The following is a 16,667-nucleotide window of genomic DNA, read 5'->3' as shown; positions in this document are numbered from 1 at the left end:
GCAATAAAAACACCTTGGCTGGCAAAAATACCACAATATATAGCCCCAGAGGCTATATATGTGGTAAATACCCCTGCCAGAATCCAGAAAAAAGCGGGAGAATAGGCTGCGGAAAAGGGGCGGAGCTATCTCCCTCAGACACACTGGCGCCATTTTCTCTTCACAGTGCAGCTGGAAGAAAGCTCCCCAGGCTCTCCCCTGTAGTTTTCAGGCTCAAAGGGTTAAAAAGAGAGGGGGGGCACTAAATTTAGGCGCAATATTGTATATACAAGCAGCTATGGGGGAAAATTCACTCAGTTATAGTGTTAATCCCCACATTATATAGCGCTCTGGTGTGTGCCGGCATACTCTCTCTCTGTCTCCCCAAAGGGCTTTGTGGGGTCCTGTCCTCAGTCAGAGCATTCCCTGTGTGTGTGCGGTGTGTCGGTACGGCTGTGTCGACATGTTTGAGGAGGAGGCTTATATAGTGACGGAGCAGATGCCGATAAATGTGATGTCGCCCCCAGTGGGGCCGACACCAGAGTGGATGGTTAGGTGAAAGGTATTAACCGACAGTGTCAACTCCTTACATAAAAGGGTGGATGACGTAACAGCTGTGGGACAGCCGGCTTCTCAGCCCGTGCCTGCCCAGGCGTCTCAAAGGCCATCAGGGGCTCAAAAACGCCCGCTCATTCAGATGGCAGACACAGATGTCGACACGGAGTCTGACTCCAGTGTCGACAAGGTTGAGACATATACACAATCCACTAGGAACAGCCGTGACTTGATCCCGGCAATAAAAAATGTGTTACACATTTCTGACATTAACCTCTAAAAATGGGTATTTATGTTTGGGGAGAAAAAGCAGGCAGTGTTTTGTTCCCCCATCAGATGAATGAATGAAGTGTGTGAAAAGCGTGGGTTCCCCCTGATAAGAAACTGGTAATTTCTAAAAAGTTACTGATGGCGTACCTTTTCCCGCCAGAGGATAAGTTACGCTGGGAGATATCCCCTAGGGTGGATAAGGCGCTCACACGGTTGTCAAAATAGGTGGCACTTTGAAGGTACCTGTTGATAAAAAGCAGGAGGCTATCCTGAAGTCTGTATTTACACACTCAGGTACTAGACTGAAACCTGCAGAGCGTGCTGCTGCAGCGTGGTCGGTGACCCTGTCAAACATACTAGTTTGCTAACATGAGCACATATTAAAGACGTCGTCTTATATATGAGGGATGCACAGAGGGATATTTTGCCGGCTGGCATCCAAAATGAATGTAATGTCCATTCTGTCAGGAGGGTATTAGAGACCTGTCACTGGACAGGTGATGCTGACTTTAAAAGGCACATAGAGATTCTGCCTTATAAGGGTGAGGAATTATTTGGGGATGGTCTCTGGGACCTCGTATCCGCAGCAACAGCTGGGAAGAAATATTTTTACCTCAGTTTTCCTCACAGACTAAGAAAGCACTGTATTATCAGGTACAGTCCTTTCGGCTTCAGAAAAGCAAGCGGGTCAAAGGCGCTTCCTTTCTGTACAGAGACAAGGGAAGAGGGAAAAAGATGCACCAGTCAGCCTGTTCCCAGAATCATAATTCTTCTCTCGCTTCCTCTGAGTCCACAGTATGACGCGGGGGCTCCACAGGTGTAGCCAGGTACGGTGGGGGGCCGTCTCAAAAATTTCAGCGATCAGTGGGCTCGCTCACAGGTGGATCCCTGTTTCATTCAAGTAGTATTTCAGGGGTACAAGCTGGAATTCGAGATGTCTTCCCCCCGCCGTTTCCTCAAATATGCCTTGCCGACAACTCCCTCAGGCAGGGAGGCTGTGCTAGAGGCAATTAATAAGCTGTATTCCCAGCAGGTAATACTTATGGTGCCCCTACTTCAACAAGGACGGGGTTACTATTCCACACGGTTTGGGGTACCGAAACCGCATGGTTCGGTGTGACCCTTTTTTATATTTAAAATCCTTGAACACATACATAAAAAATTCAAGTTCAAGATGGAATCGCTCAGGGCGGTTATTGAAAGCCTGGACGAGGGGGATTACATGGTATCCCGGGACATCAAGGATGCTTACCTGCATGTCCCCATTTACTATCCTCGCCAGGAGTACCTCAGATTTGTGGTACAGGATTACCATTACCAAGTCCAGACTCTGCCGTTTGGACTGTACATGGCACCGAGGGTGTTACCAAGGTAATGGCCGGAATGATGATACTCCTTCGAAAAAAGGGGAGTTTTAATTATCCCGTACTTGGACAATCTCCTTATAAGGGCGAGGTCCAAGGAGCAGTTGCTAGTCGGGGTAGCACTATTTTGGAAAGTGCTACAACAGCACGGTTGGATTCTAAACAGTCCAAAGTCACAGCTGGTTCCTACGACACGTCTACTGTTCCTGGGGATGGTTCTGGACTCAGACCAGAAATAAGTGTTTCTCCCGGAGGAGAAAGCCAAGGAGCTGTCATCTCTAGTCAGAGACCTCCTAAAACCGAAACAGTTATCGGTGCATCATTGCACGCGAGTCCTGGGAAAAATGATAGCTTCCTATGAAGCAATCCCATTCGGCAGGTTCCATGCAAGAACTTTTCAGTGGGACCTGTTAGACAAGTGGTCCAGATCACATCTTCAGATGCATCGGCTGATAACCCTGTCTCCAAGAACCAGGGTATCTCTACTGTAGTGGCTGCAGAGTGCCCATCTTCAAGAGGGCCGCAGGTTCGACATACAGGACTAGGTCCTAGTGACCATGGATGCCAGCCTTTGAGGCTGGGGGGCAGTCACACAGGGAAGAAACTTCCAGGGACTTTGGTCAAGTCAGGTGACTTCCCTACATAAATATTCTGGAACTGAGGGCCATTTACAATGCCCTGAGTCAGGCAAGGCCTCTGCTTCAAAACCAGCCTGTCCTGATCCAATCAGACAACATCACGGCAGTCGCCCATGTAAACCAACAGGGCGGCACAAGAGGCAGGATGGCGATGGCAGAAGCCACAAGGATTCTCCGATGGGCGGAAAATCATGTGTTAGCACTGTCAGCAGTGTTCATTCCCGGAGTGGACAACTGGGAAGCAGATCTTCTCAGCTGACACGACTTCCACCCGAGAGAGTGGGGACTTCATCCAGAAGTCTTCCAAAGGATTGTACACCATTGGGAAAGGCCACAGGTGGACATGAAGGCGTCCCGCCTCAACAAAAAGCTATAAAAGATATTGCGCCAGGTCAAAGGACCTTCAGGCGATAGCTGTGGACGCTCTGGTAACACCGTGGGTGTACCAGTCGGTTTATGTGTTCCCCCCTCTGCCTCTCATACCAAAGGTACTGAGAATAATAAGAAGGCGAGGAGTAAGAACAATACTCGTGGTTCCAGATTGGCCAAGAAGAGCCTGGTACCCAGAACTTCAAGAAATTATTTCAGAGGACCCATGGCCTCTGCCGCTCAGACAGGACCTGCTGCAGCAGGGGCCCTGTCTGTTCCAAGACTTACCGCGGCTACGTTTTGATGGCATGGCGGTTGAACGCCGTATCCTAAAGGAAAAGGGCATTCCGGAGGAAGTCATTCCTACGCTGATTCAAGCCAGGAAAGATGTAACTGCAAAACATTATCACCGCATATGGCGGAAATTTGTTGCTTGGTGTGAGGCCAAAAAAGGGCCCCAACAGAGGAATTTGAACTAGGTCGATTTCTGCATTTCCTACAAGCAGGAGTGTCTATGGGCCTAAAATTAGGCTCCATTAAGATACAGATCTCGGCTCTGTCGATTTTCTTCCAGAAAGAATTGGCTTCAGTACCTGAAGTTCAGACATTGTAAAAGGAGTGCTGCATATTCAGCCCCCGGTTGTGCCTCCAGTGGCACCTTGGGATCTCAACGTGGTGTTGAGTTTCTTAAAATCACATTGGTTTGAACCACTAAAAACCGTGGATCTAAAATATCTCACGCGGAAAGTGGACATGTTATTGGCCTTGGCTTCGGCCAGGCGTGTATCAGAATTGGCGGCTTTGTCATATAAAAGTCCTTATCTGATTTTCCATATGGATAGGGCAGAATTGAGGACTCGTCCCCAGTTTCTCCCTAAGGTGGTATCAGCTTTTCACTTGAACCAACCTATTGTGGTGCCTGCGGCTACTAGGGACTTGGAGGATTCCAAGTTACTGGACGTAGTCAGGGCCTTGAAAAATTATGTTTCCAGGACGGCTAGAGTCAGGAAAATTGACTCGCTATTTATCCTGTATGCACCCAACAGGCTGGGTGCTCCTGCTTCAAAGCAGACTATCGCTCGCTGGATCTGTGACACGATTCAGCAGGCGCATTCTGCGGCTGGACTGCCGCATCCTAAATCAGTGAAAGCCCATTCCACAGGGAAGGTGGGCTCATCTTGGGCGGCTGCCCGAGGGGTCTCGGCTTTACAACTTTGCCGAGCTGTTACTTGGTCAGGGGCAAACACGTTTGCAAAATTCTACAAATTTGATACCCTGGCTGAGGAGGACCTTGAGTTCTCTCATTCGGTGCTGCAGAGTCATCCGCACTCTCCCGCCCGTTTGGGAGCTTTGGTATAATCCCCATGGTCCTTTCGGAGTTCCCAGCATCCACTAGGACGTCAGAGAAAATAAGATTTTACTCACCGGTAAATCTATTTCTCGTAGTCCGTAGTGGATGCTGGGCGCCCATCCCAAGTGCGGATTGTCTGCAATACTTGTACATAGTTATTGTTAACTAAAGGGTTTTTGTTGAGCCATCTGTTGAGAGGCTCAGTTGTATTTCATACTGTTAACTGGGTATAGTATCACGAGTTATACGGTGTGATTGGTGTGGCTGGTATGAGTCTTACCCGGGATTCAAAATCCTTCCTTATTATGTCAGCTGGTCTGGGCACAGTGTCCTAACTGAGGCTTGGAAGAGGGTCATAGTGGGAGGAGCCAGTGCACACCAGGTGACCTAAAGCTTTCTTTAGTTGTGCCCAGTCTCCTGCGGAGCCGCTATTCCCCATGGTCCTTTTGGAGTTCCCAGCATCCACTACGGACTACGAGAAATAGATTTACCGGTGAGTAAAATTTTTTTTTTTTTTTTTTGTGGGGACTGTCTGCTGGTATTAGCCAAACAGTAGGAATGTTGCTGTAAACTGGACTTTCATTTCAATACAAAATGCTCTTTAAACATAGAACCACTGTCAAGCTAATAATGGGTTTTAGCTTGAACTGTAATCTGAGCTAAATGACCCTTTACACATCCTCTCCATGTTCTAGCAGTGACTGAGCAATGGCCGTGACTGAACTAGATGATTGGTCTGTGCGCCTCATCTAGAGCCCTGATCCTATTATAGCAATAATTTAGAACCTATGCTGTCCTATAAGTTCTCTTTTGATGTCAATTTTTTTTTATTTTGTTTTATTGGTTTGTAGTTTGAGATATGTTGTCTCTGTAAATAGCGACATAGTTGTGCACTCCTTTCCTCTGCAGTATGTAATATTTCTCGCTTCTAATGTCTTACAGGTAAAACACTTCTTGCACAGACACTAGCAAAGTGCTTGGATGTTCCATTTGCTATATGTGACTGCACCACTCTTACTCAAGCTGGCTATGTGGGAGAGGATATTGAGTCGGTGATTGCCAAACTGCTGCAGGATGCCAATTACAATGTGGAGAAGGCTCAGCAAGGTGTGTGTGTGTGTGTGTGTGTGTGTGTGTGTGTGTTTGTTTTTTATTGTTATAGCCATGCAGCCAAGCTTACCGAAAGCGGATTACATTTTGTTATCATTCAGAAAATAGGATTTATGTCTCACCTTGTTAAATTCTTTTCTTCGAGTACATAGGGGGCATAGGAGTACTAACGCTGGGTATAGGCTGGCCGGGAACAGGCAGGCACCAAAAGGGTTACTTAAAAGTACCCAGCATGCCTTCCTCCCTGTCCCCTATACTCCGCCCCGCCTCCAGGCCTGCCAATTTTGGTAGCAAGCCGAATCCTGGAGCGGCAGAAAGAGGAAGGAAGAACAGTACACTCACACTAGACACAGACTACCATCGTGAAGAAGGTTGGCTGCACACCACCTATACAGAAATTCCATCCTGCAGGACAGGTGCGCCAGGGAGGGCGTCCTGTGCCACCTTTGAACTCCAAGAAAAGGATTTAACAAGGTAAGACATAAATCCTATTTCTCTATCGTCCTAGCGGATGCTGGTGTTCTGTACTTTACTACCATGGTGTATAGATCGGGTCCACTGGAGCCTAGCACTTTAAAACCTTTAATGTGTGTATGTGTGTTCAGGCTCCTCCCCTCTATGCCCCTCCTACCAGACACAGTTTAGAAAAATGTGCCCAAGGAGCCGGGTGCATTTCTCTGGAGCTCCGGTCAGTTTCCTTTTATTTTTGTTAGAGTTTATTGTTTTTTTAGGTAGTCCTGTTTGGCAACCAGGCTACCTGCTTCGTGGGACTTAGATGGGGGACCGAACCAACCTCCTGCGGGTTAATGGTTCGTAATCCCAGCTGACAGGACACTGAGATCCTGAGGTGCTGATCACACATCTTTAGTAAGTGTGCCCATGCCAGCAGCAAGCCACTACCCTCTAACAGATACTGAAGATCGCAGGTGCAGTGAGTGTAAACACCGAAGTCCCAGTTGGCAGGTCCCCCGGTGCAGTTTGGCGGCAAGTCGCGCGGCAGTCACGGGCCACGAGCTGTGGTGCCCGCCGCGGACATAACTGGGTCAGGGCTCATGCCCCACAGTGCTCACTGCCCCTAAGGGCTTGTCTGTACTGATATATATGTGAATCTCACTCATGGGCAGTATAATATTGTGAGGGACCGTGCACCATTGCAAGGGTCGGGGTTCCCGGAGCGGGACCAAAGGCGGGAAGGCACCATTTCCTGCTGCTGCAGATCATCAAGGTTGCATGCACGCTGCTACTCCAGGGACCCACACTGTTACAGACTGTGTACTGGTACCATGGTACCAGGCGGTCATAGCAGGAGTAGAGCACTACAGCTGCACGTTTAGTCAGGTTTATTCATATTCTTTCACACACTATGCTGCTGTGTGGGTGTGCTGGTCTCCGCTCCTCAGTGTCACTCCAGGGGCTCTCTAGGGTCTGTGTTGGGGTGTTGTACAGTGAGCTGTGCTGTTTTGCAGTATTTAAGGATGTCTGTGGACATGGTTATGTGTACTGCTTGTAATGCTACCCCTTCATCAGCGGGGTCTCTCATGTGAACAGTACTCCTTGTCTCCTCAGGGACACAGTTCACAGGCACCTGACTGGTTGGATAATTTTAAAAGCATGATTCAGGATGTAAATTCCGAATTGGCTTTTAGCTAAAAAGGAGCGACAGGTGTTGAAACAGTCTTGATTGTATGGCTAAAGCAGCAGATACCAAAAAGGGTTCTCGGCCCCCTCTGTTGGTTTCACATAAACGCTCCCTTCCACAAGTGCTCCAGTCTGATTCTGATTCGCCTGATATGGATGATGATGATATGGATGAGGACCGCTCTCTGTCCCCTGGTGTGGAAGCCCTCATTTATGCTGTTAGAGAGGTTCTTCACATACCAGATCAGGACACAGAACCGGATGAGGAGTTGTATTTTAATGTTAGACCTGAAACCTCAGTCACCTTTCCTGTGTCTGAAGAATTAAATTCTCTGGCCAGGGAGGCATGGTTAAACCCTGATAAGAAATTTAAAATTCCTCAGGTTTTTAGCTACTTTTCCCTTCCCAACAGAGGACAGGAAGGTATGGGAAAACCCCCCGTCAGTCGATCCATTTGTATCCAGACTGTCTAAGAAATTGGTACTACCAGTGCCAGGAGCTATCTCCCTTAAAGAGCCGGCTGACCGTAAAATTGAGACCACACAGCGACCCACAATTGTTTGTGGGTGGATTTCCAGGGCAGTAGTCAAGTGGTCTGATTCTGTTTTTGATGGTATGGATTCTCTGCGTTGGGATGAGGTCATTACTCTGTTGCAACACATACAGGATGCTGCAAATTTTATGAGCAAGGCTATAAAAGAATTGTGTAAAATAAATGGCCGCACTACAGCTATGGCTGTTTCGGCACGCAGAGCTCAGTGGTTGCGTCAATGGTCAGCGGACACTGATTCCAAAAAGGGGGTAGAGAATCTTCCCTTTACAGGTGATGCTTTGTTTGCTGACAAATTAAATAAATGTATCTTCCAGGCAACGGCGGGTAAATCTAGCTGCACCACCCACTAGATGCTCTTACACAGTCCTTTTGTGTGGCAAGGTTCAGAGGCAGGGGTCGTTGGGTCTCCACCACTTCCAGAGAATCTCGTGGTAAGTCCCAAAAACCTGCAACTGCTGCTTCCCTGGACCAGGCCACCGGCTTCCCTGCCACTAAGCCTTCCGCGTGACGGTTGGCCCCAGCAGCAAGGCGACTTTCAGGTGGGTGCTCGCCTTCAAAGTCCTGATGGGATCCTTGGGTGAGGGGGACCTCATTTCCCAGGGACATTGGCTGGAATTTCATGCAATTCCTCCTCACAGATTTTTCAAATCGGGCTTGCCAGTTTTACCCGCAGCAAAAGTTATCTTGCAAGAGGCTATTCAAAAACTTTTGCGGATAGGGGTGGTGGTTCCAGTACCTCCTCTGTTACGCAACAGGGGTTTTTACTCCAGTCTTTTTGTCGTTCCCAAACCAGACTGTTTGGTGCGACCCATCTTGAACCTGAAATCTCTAAACCCGTATCTACAGGTGTTCAAATTCAAGATGGAATCCCTGCGGCCAGTGGTGTTCGGTCTGGAGGAGGGGGAGTTACTGGTATTGCTAGATGTCAAGGATGCTTACCTACACATTCCCATGTGGCCCCCCTCATCAGATTTACCTCAGGTTTGCCATATAGGGCGACCGTTTTCAGTTTCAGGCCTTGCACTTTGGCCTATCCACAGCTCCGAGGGTTTTCACCAAGGTCATGGCGGAGATGTTGCTGCTGCTTCGCATGATGGGAGTAGACATAGTCCCCTACTTGGACGATTTCCTAATAACGGCTATGTCCAGGGCGCGGTTGCTACACAGCATCGATCTGACGACTCGCCTGCTTACGGATCATTGGTGGATCCTACATTTTTAAAAATCTCATCTGGATCCAACCCAACGACTTCAGTTCCTGGAAATGATACTGGATACGGTGTCTCAAAAGGTGTTGCTTCCGATGGACAAGCCCTTGGCTATCCAGGCTATGGTCTGCTCAGTGCTCCGTCCTCGCAGAGTATACATACATCTTTGTATCCAATTGCTGGGAAAGATGGTGGCTGCTTACGAGGTGATCCAATATGGCAGATCTCATGCCCGGCCATTTCAGCTGGATCTGCCGGACAGATGGTCAGGGTCTCACCTTCACATGCATCAGGAAGTGACCTTATCTCCGAAAGCCCGGATTTTTCTATTATGGTGGATTCTTCTTATGCCAGCCTCCGGGGTTGGGGGGCTGAGACCCAAGGAACCCAGTTCCAGGAGTTATGGTCACATCAGGAATCTACTCTGCGCTGTCGACACCTTGGACGTACCTGTTCTCTCCTCTTCCGCTAATCTCAAGGGTTCTAAAAAGACTAAGAAGGGAAAGCGTTCAAGCGATTCTAATTGTCCCGAATTGGTCTCGACGGGCAGGGTACTCTCACCTCCTCACCGTGGCTCTGGAGGATCCCTGGCCTCTACCACTCTGAAAGGATCTTCTTCAACAAGGTCCGTCTGTCTAGCCAGATTTACAGCAGCTACGTTTGACGGCTTGGTAGTTGAGAGGAAGATCCTAACAAGAAAAGGTCTTCCCTCCCGCGTTATTTCCACCATGGTCCAGGCCAGGAAGTTGGTTACGTCAAAACATTATCGTCGTATCTGGAAAAAGTATGTTTCATGGTGTGGAAGTAGAAAAGTGTCTCCTGTGGAACTTCGAATTGGTCGTTTTCTACTTTTCCTACAAGCGGGAGTGGATATGTGTCTACGCTTAGGCTCCATCAAAGTCCAGATTTCTGTGCTCTATTTTATTCCAGAAAAAACTTGCCATGTTCCTGGAAGTACAAACTTTCCTAAAAGGAGTGCTTCATGTGCAACTGCCCTTTGTACCTCCCACGGCTACGTGGGATTTCAGTGTGGTTCTGTCCTTTCTTCAATCGGACTGGTTTTGAACCCTTACATAGGGTGTAGTTAAAATTTCTCACCTGGAAGACGGTAATGTTGTTAGCATTGGCGTCTGCTAGACGTGTCTCTGAATTGGGGGCCTTATCCAGTAAGAGCCCTTAATTGATTATTCATGAAGACGGGGTGGAACTCAGGACCCGTCCTCCGTTTTTGCCAAAAGTGGTTACAGCTTTTCATGTCAATCAAGCCATTTTGGTTCCGGTGTTGTCTGACGCTTCCATTTGACCAGAGTCCTTGGATGTAGTGAGGGCTCTGAAGGTTTAGGTCAAGAGGACTGCTAGTCATCGGAAATCTGATTCGCTGTTTGTCCTCTGATGCCACAAAGATTGGTCGTCTGGCTTCCAAGCAATCAATTGCTCATTGGCTCAGGTTGACCATTCAACAGGCCTATACTTCGGCGGCTCTGCCTTTGCCGACGTCTATTCAGGCCTACTCGACGAAGTCTGCGGGCTCTTCCTGGGCGGCTACCCGGGGTGTCTCGGCCTTACAGTTGTGCCGAGCTGCTACTCGGTCTGGTTCGAACACTTTTGTTTAAGTTCTATCGGTTCGACACCTTGGCTAAGGATGACCTTCAGTTTGGTCAGGCGGTTTTACGGGTGTCTCTGCACTCTCCCACCCGTTTGGGAGCTTTGGGACTTCCCCATGGTACTAAAGTATCCACTAGGACGTTAGAGAAAATAGGAATTTGATACCTACCGGTAATACCTTTTCTCTTAGTCCATGGTGGATACTGGGCGCCCGCCTCAGTGCTTCGATTACTGCTTACTTGCGTAAGTATTTGTTTTGTCTGCCGTTGCGGTCCTTTTCTGTTTGGATAGCTGTGCGTTCCTGGTTGGGTTGGTGTTGCTATCTTCTGTTCTGGTTAGCGCCATCCTTTTTGGTTATAGTTGTGTGTTGGCTTGTTGCCTCACCGCTGTTGTATTTATTCCTTCTCTCGTGGTATGTCTGTCTCCTCGGGCACAGTTTTCCTAGACTGAGTCTGATAGGAGGGGCATAAAGGGGAGGAGCCAGCACACACATATACACGCACTAAAGGTTTTAAAGTGCCAGGCTCCAGTGGACCCCATCTATACCCCATGGTACTAAAGTACAGAACCCCAGTATCCACTACGGACTAGGATAAAAAGGAATTACCGGTAGGTATCAAATTCCTATTTTTCCTTCATCGTCCAGTAGGGGGCACAGGAGTACTAACGCTGGGACGTCCTAAAGCTGTCCCCACTAGGACGGGGACACCTCTGAACTGCGCCAAGGACCCTTCGCCTGAAAGCTGCGTCATACGACGCGAAGGTGTCAAACGCGTATAATTTAATGAAAGTCTGGGCAGAGGACCACTTGGCAGCTTTACAAAGCTGCTCAGCCAAGGCCCCCGAGAGGGTGCCCAGAAAGCTCCCACAGCCCATGTGGCGTGAGCGTTCACCCCCGAAGGAGTAGAAAGCTTTGCTGCCGAATAGGCGTGGGGAATTGTAAACCGAAGCCATCGAGCTAAGGTTTGTTTTGACGCTGGCCAACCCCGTTTATGGGACTCTAACAAGACCAAATAGGGAGTCCGAACGTCGAATATCCTTTGTTTTTTCCACATAGATTCGCAGAGCTCGGGGCACGTCCAAGGAAGCCTCCTCAGGAGAAGCAGTTGATAATGCCGGAACTACTTTCTCATGATTGATGTGGAAACTTGAAACCACTTTGGGTAGGAAACCTGCCCTAGTGCGGAGAACCACCCTGTCTGAGTGGAAGACCAGGAAGGGCGAGCGCCAGGACAGAGCACTAAGATCAGAATCTCTGCGGGCTGAAAAGGAACAAGTGATCCGCCCTATCCATAGGTTCAAAGGGAGCTGTTTGGAGAGCCTTCAGCACCAGGGAAAGATCCCAAGAGGCCACCGGAGCCACAAACGGCGGCTGGACATGAAGCACCCCCTGGAGAAATGTTTTCATCTCTGGAATAGCAGCAAGTTGCTTCTGAAAGAGCACGGATAATGCTGAAACCTGAACCTTCAGGGACGATAACCTTAGGCCAAGGACTAAGCCTGACTGAAGAAAGGCCAACAGCCGAGGTAACCGGAACAAGCGTGGGTTGAATTGACAAACCGCGCACCATGAAAAGTAAGTTTCCAGATGTGCTGGTAGATTCTGGCATTAAGCATAGTCCCGATGACTCTGTTGGAAAATCCTTTTTCTTCTTAGGACAGATGTCTCAATAGCCACGCCGTCAAAGCGAGCCGGTCTGGGTTCGGGTGCACACAGGGTCCCTGGGACAGAAGATCCTGATGTAGAGGCAGATGTCACGGGTTGTCTATGGACAGACTGAATAGGTCTGCATACCAAGGGCGACGTGGCCAATCCTGGACCACAAGTATCATTATGCCTTCTTCCCGTTTGGATTTCTGGATTAGCCGTAGCATCATGGAAATTGGTGGATAGGCGTACACGAGAGGAAACGACCAATGAGCGGTTAGAGCATCCACTAGGAACGCCTTTGGATCTCTTGTGCGAGAGCCGAACCTGTTGACTTTTGTGTTGTGGCGGGATGCCATGAGGTCTATGTCCGGCATCCCCCAACGGGATACCAACTGAACACCTCCCGGGTGGAGTCTCCACTCTCCTGAGTGACCGTCCTGCCGACTTAGGAAGTCCGCTTCCCAGTTGAGTACCCCTGCAATGAATACTGCCGATAGCGCTGGAAGATTTTGTTCTGCCCACAGGAAAATCTTGTTTACCTCTTGCATGGCTCCCCAACTAAGAGTACCGCCTTGGCGGTTGATGTATGCCACCGCCATTGCGTTGTCTGTCTGGACTTTGGCCGATTGACCTTTGAGAAGACGTTGAGCCGCACGTAAAGTATTGAGAATTGCTCTCGATTCCAGTACGTTGATAGGTAGTCTGCTTTCTCAAAGAGTCCAGTGACCCTGGAACGCATGGGTCTCCAAGACCGCTCCCCACCCTCGATGACTGGCATCTGTGGTGATCATGGTCCATTCTTGAATCCAAAATGGTCGACCCTTGTCGAGATTGGCCCGGAGGAACCACCATGTTAAGGACAGTCGAACCTCCGGTGTGAGGACTATGGTCTGTGATCGGATGTGGAGAGGAGATCCATCCCACTTGTGAAGAATCTCCCATTGTAGAGAACGAGAGTGGAACTGGGCGTACTCTACCATATCGAACGCTGCCACCATCGAACCCAGCACCTTCGTGTAAGCATGGACTGAAACGCTGTGATGGTGAAGGAGATTCTGAATTCTGGACTGAAGGACAGTTATCTTGTCCTGAGGCAGAAACACTCGCTGTTCTCTGGAATTCAAAAGCGCCCCTAAATGAAGGATTGCTTGAGAGGGCGTTAACGATTATTTTATTTTTTTTCCAGTTTATTTTCCAGCCGTGCGACTGTAAAAACTCCACCGTCAACTGAATGTGAACTGAGAGTATCTCTTGAGAGTGCCCCAGAAGCAGGAGGTCATCCAGGTAAGGTAGAATTCAAATTCCTCTGCATCTCAGATGAGCAGTCATTACTGCCGTAACTTTGGTAAAAACTCGTGGAGCCGTGGATAATCCGAAAGGTAGGGCTCTGAATTGGAAATGATTGTCTTTGACAATAAAACGGTGACATTTTTGAGTTGGATGTATTGGGACATGTAGATAACCATCCTGAATGTCCAGGGATGCCATATAGTCCCCTGGTTCCAAAGCTAGAACAATTGTCCTGAGGGATTCCATGCGGAACCTGCGAACTCGCAGGAAAAGGTTCAACTCTTTAAGCTTGAGAATTGGCCGATAGGAACCATCCAGTTTCCTAACCAGAAAGAGTGAGGTATAGAAACCTTGTCTCCTCTGCTCCGTTGGTATCGGGACAATGAAGTTTCAGGCGAGAAGGGAGCTGACTGACTCGTGTAGAGCCGCTGCCTCTCCGGGATCCCTCGGAAGCCCTATGGTGAAGAATCTTTTTTTGGAGGACAGCGTCAAAATGTCAAGGTGTAACAGGGAGTCACTACTTCTCTGACCCAGGCGTCCGTCGTAATGTCCCACCATTGCGGAGCAAAAGACAGCAGTTGGCCCCCCACTCTGGGATCCCCCAGAGAGGGGCCCGCCCCATCACGCGGCAGGTTTTTCGGCTGGCTTGGTGGCCGGGCGTCTGGTAGCCCAAGGTTGCTTTGTGCGAGGCTTGGTGTTCTTCGCCTGGGTCTGGTAACGACAGGAGTTCTGGCCCTTGGCTCGTCCCTGTATACGAAAGGGGCAAAAGGAAGTCTTAGGCTTAGTCTTAGGGGCTGTTGCGGATAGAAGAAAAGCCTTTTTAGCCATAGCCAGTGAGGTAACAATATTATTAATTCCTGTCCGAACAGAGTATCCGCTGCGTATGGTAATGCTCCTAGAGCTTTCTTGGAGGAAGTGTCTGGCCTCAAGGAATGCAGCCATAATGATCGTCTTGCCGCCACTGTGGAAGCGGAAACCTTAGATGTAAGGATGGCTGTGTCCGGGGCAGCTTCTGCGAGATAAGAATTCGCCTTTTGAATATTCCCAGTCAGGACTGACAACTGTTTCCTACTAACATTGGAGGAAAGGCCCTGGTGAAGCTGGTCTGCCCAGCAAGCGATCGCCTTAGTTACCCATGCCAAAGCTAACTCCGGCCTGGTAATGACACCAGCATGAGTGTAGGCTGTTTAAGGAAGGTATCCAATTTGCGATCTGTGGAGTCTTTAAGAGAGGAAGTACCAAGGAGCACACCAGGCGTGCAACATGTGCGTCCACTGGAGGTGGGTTTTCCCACTTGGACCTATCCTTAGATGGAAATGGATAAAATGACTGAAATCGTCTAGAGAGCTGTAACCATTTATCTGGCTTAGCCCAAACTGCTTCCAGCAAGTCTTCTAACTGTGCTGAGGAGGGAAATTGTGTCGAATACTTTTTCGGTTTCTTGAAAATTGGAGGTTGGGGCAGGATCTTCATGCTCAATATGTAGGACCAGTCTGACCTGTTTGACGAGTGCCTCAACCTCAGCTACTGAAAGAGAATCCTCTAAACCTGTAGCTGCGTCCGTATCAGAGTCCCCCGACCTACTTTCCTGGTCAGAAGTTGGAGACTCAGAGTCCGAACTCCCTTCTGAAAGAGTGGTAGCAGTACCACTAGAAGTGTGCGCCCGTCTGGGATGCTCTTCTCTCTCCAGAAGCTGTTGCATGGAGGCCGAGACCTGGGATAGACCCTGGACTGATTGGGCCAGTGCATTAACCCATGGTGGTTCCACCTGTGGAGAAGGAAATGGATAGGACTGACCTGGTGCCACGGTACTAGGTGGTGCTGAGTTCTGTGGATCCACTTGTGGCGTAGCCAAATGATCCACGAGCTGCGTCGTAACCTGCGTAAGGGTAGTTGCCCAAGCCGGTTCTTGCAACACAGGTGCAGGTGGGTGGTCCACGTGTGCCGGGACACTTACACACGTCCTGCAGCTACCAGTGTCCAATGAATCCTGTGAAGATAAAATATTACTGCACACTATGCAAATGGGAGGTTTGGGTGTAACAACCTTCCTGTTTCTAGATGACATTGTAAAATGTAAGTATGGTACTCTTGCACAGAAAACAGCACTGTATGTCACAACAGACGCTGTAGAATTTAGCGCAGACTGGACACTGAGGTACCCACTGCAGAATAAGACTCTGTACAATGGACGTGAGGTCAAATACTGCACAGTGGTAATCCACAGCCACACACACAGACCCTCAACCGCACAATGGCAGAAAACAATAAGGGCCAATGTACTCAACTGTCCTGTGAATGTTCAGCAGGCAGGAGAAAATGACTGAGCCTGGCTACTGGAGCGGGGTACAGGGGAGACAGTGGCCAGACCCTCCTCTCTCAGCAACTCCCAGCCAACATGTGAGCTAAAATGGTCGCTGAGCATTTTTAGGGAGGGACTGAGAGAGGAGGGAGGAGGAACAGCCCAGGGCAGACCTTGAGCCAGGCTACTGGTGAGCCCTGGCTTGGGGGAGGGGCTGCAGGCTGGGTACCCAACCCCCTCAGATGTTGTACCCCAGGGACGTTGCACTGCTGCTAATGACCTGGTGTTCTAGTGGCATAAAGGTGCAGTGAACCTGGGCCCACACAAATCTGCCCTCCCGCTTGCTCGATTCAGCGGGAGGGGGTCACCACACGTCGCAGCTTCCTGCCCACAGGGAACGAGTCTAACTCACCCTCCGGATCCGGTCACTGTTGTGGGGGTGCTTCTGTAGCTGCCTGCGGTCCCCGGCCCAGTCACCGGCGCTGCCGCCCGTGGACTACGGGTGTTGGAGCAGGCATGCTGGGCGCTTAGTGCACCAGCATCCCGCTCAGCTTCGCTGCGCTGCAGCGCTATCTTAAGTTTTAAAAAAAAGTTACCTAAAATATGGTGTCCGCTCCTGCCGCACCAAAAGGAAAATTAGGGGGCCTGGAGGCGGGGCGGAGTATAGGGGACAGGGAGAGAGGCATGCTGGGTTCTTTTAAGTAGCCCTTTTGGTGCCCGCCTGCTCCCGGCCAGCCTATACCCAGCGTTAGTACTCCTGTGCCCCCTAGCGGACGACGAAGGA

At 49.5% G+C, this 16,667-nt stretch overlaps 1 protein-coding gene across 2 annotated transcripts in view; it reads left to right on the top strand.

Moving 5' to 3' along the window:
* Window positions 1–16,667, top strand: part of CLPX (caseinolytic mitochondrial matrix peptidase chaperone subunit X) — a 90,717-nt gene that overhangs the window by 31,501 nt on the left and 42,549 nt on the right. For both annotated transcript variants that reach the window (XM_063925639.1, XM_063925638.1), the window contains one exon: window positions 5,469–5,633. In XM_063925639.1, coding sequence (XP_063781709.1) covers window positions 5,469–5,633 — 165 coding nt within the window. The remainder of the gene's footprint in view (window positions 1–5,468; window positions 5,634–16,667) is intronic.

Source organism: Pseudophryne corroboree, chromosome 6, assembly GCF_028390025.1.
Source record: "Pseudophryne corroboree isolate aPseCor3 chromosome 6, aPseCor3.hap2, whole genome shotgun sequence".
Lineage (NCBI taxonomy): Eukaryota > Metazoa > Chordata > Amphibia > Anura > Myobatrachidae > Pseudophryne > Pseudophryne corroboree.
This window is presented reverse-complemented; position numbering and strand designations above follow the sequence as displayed.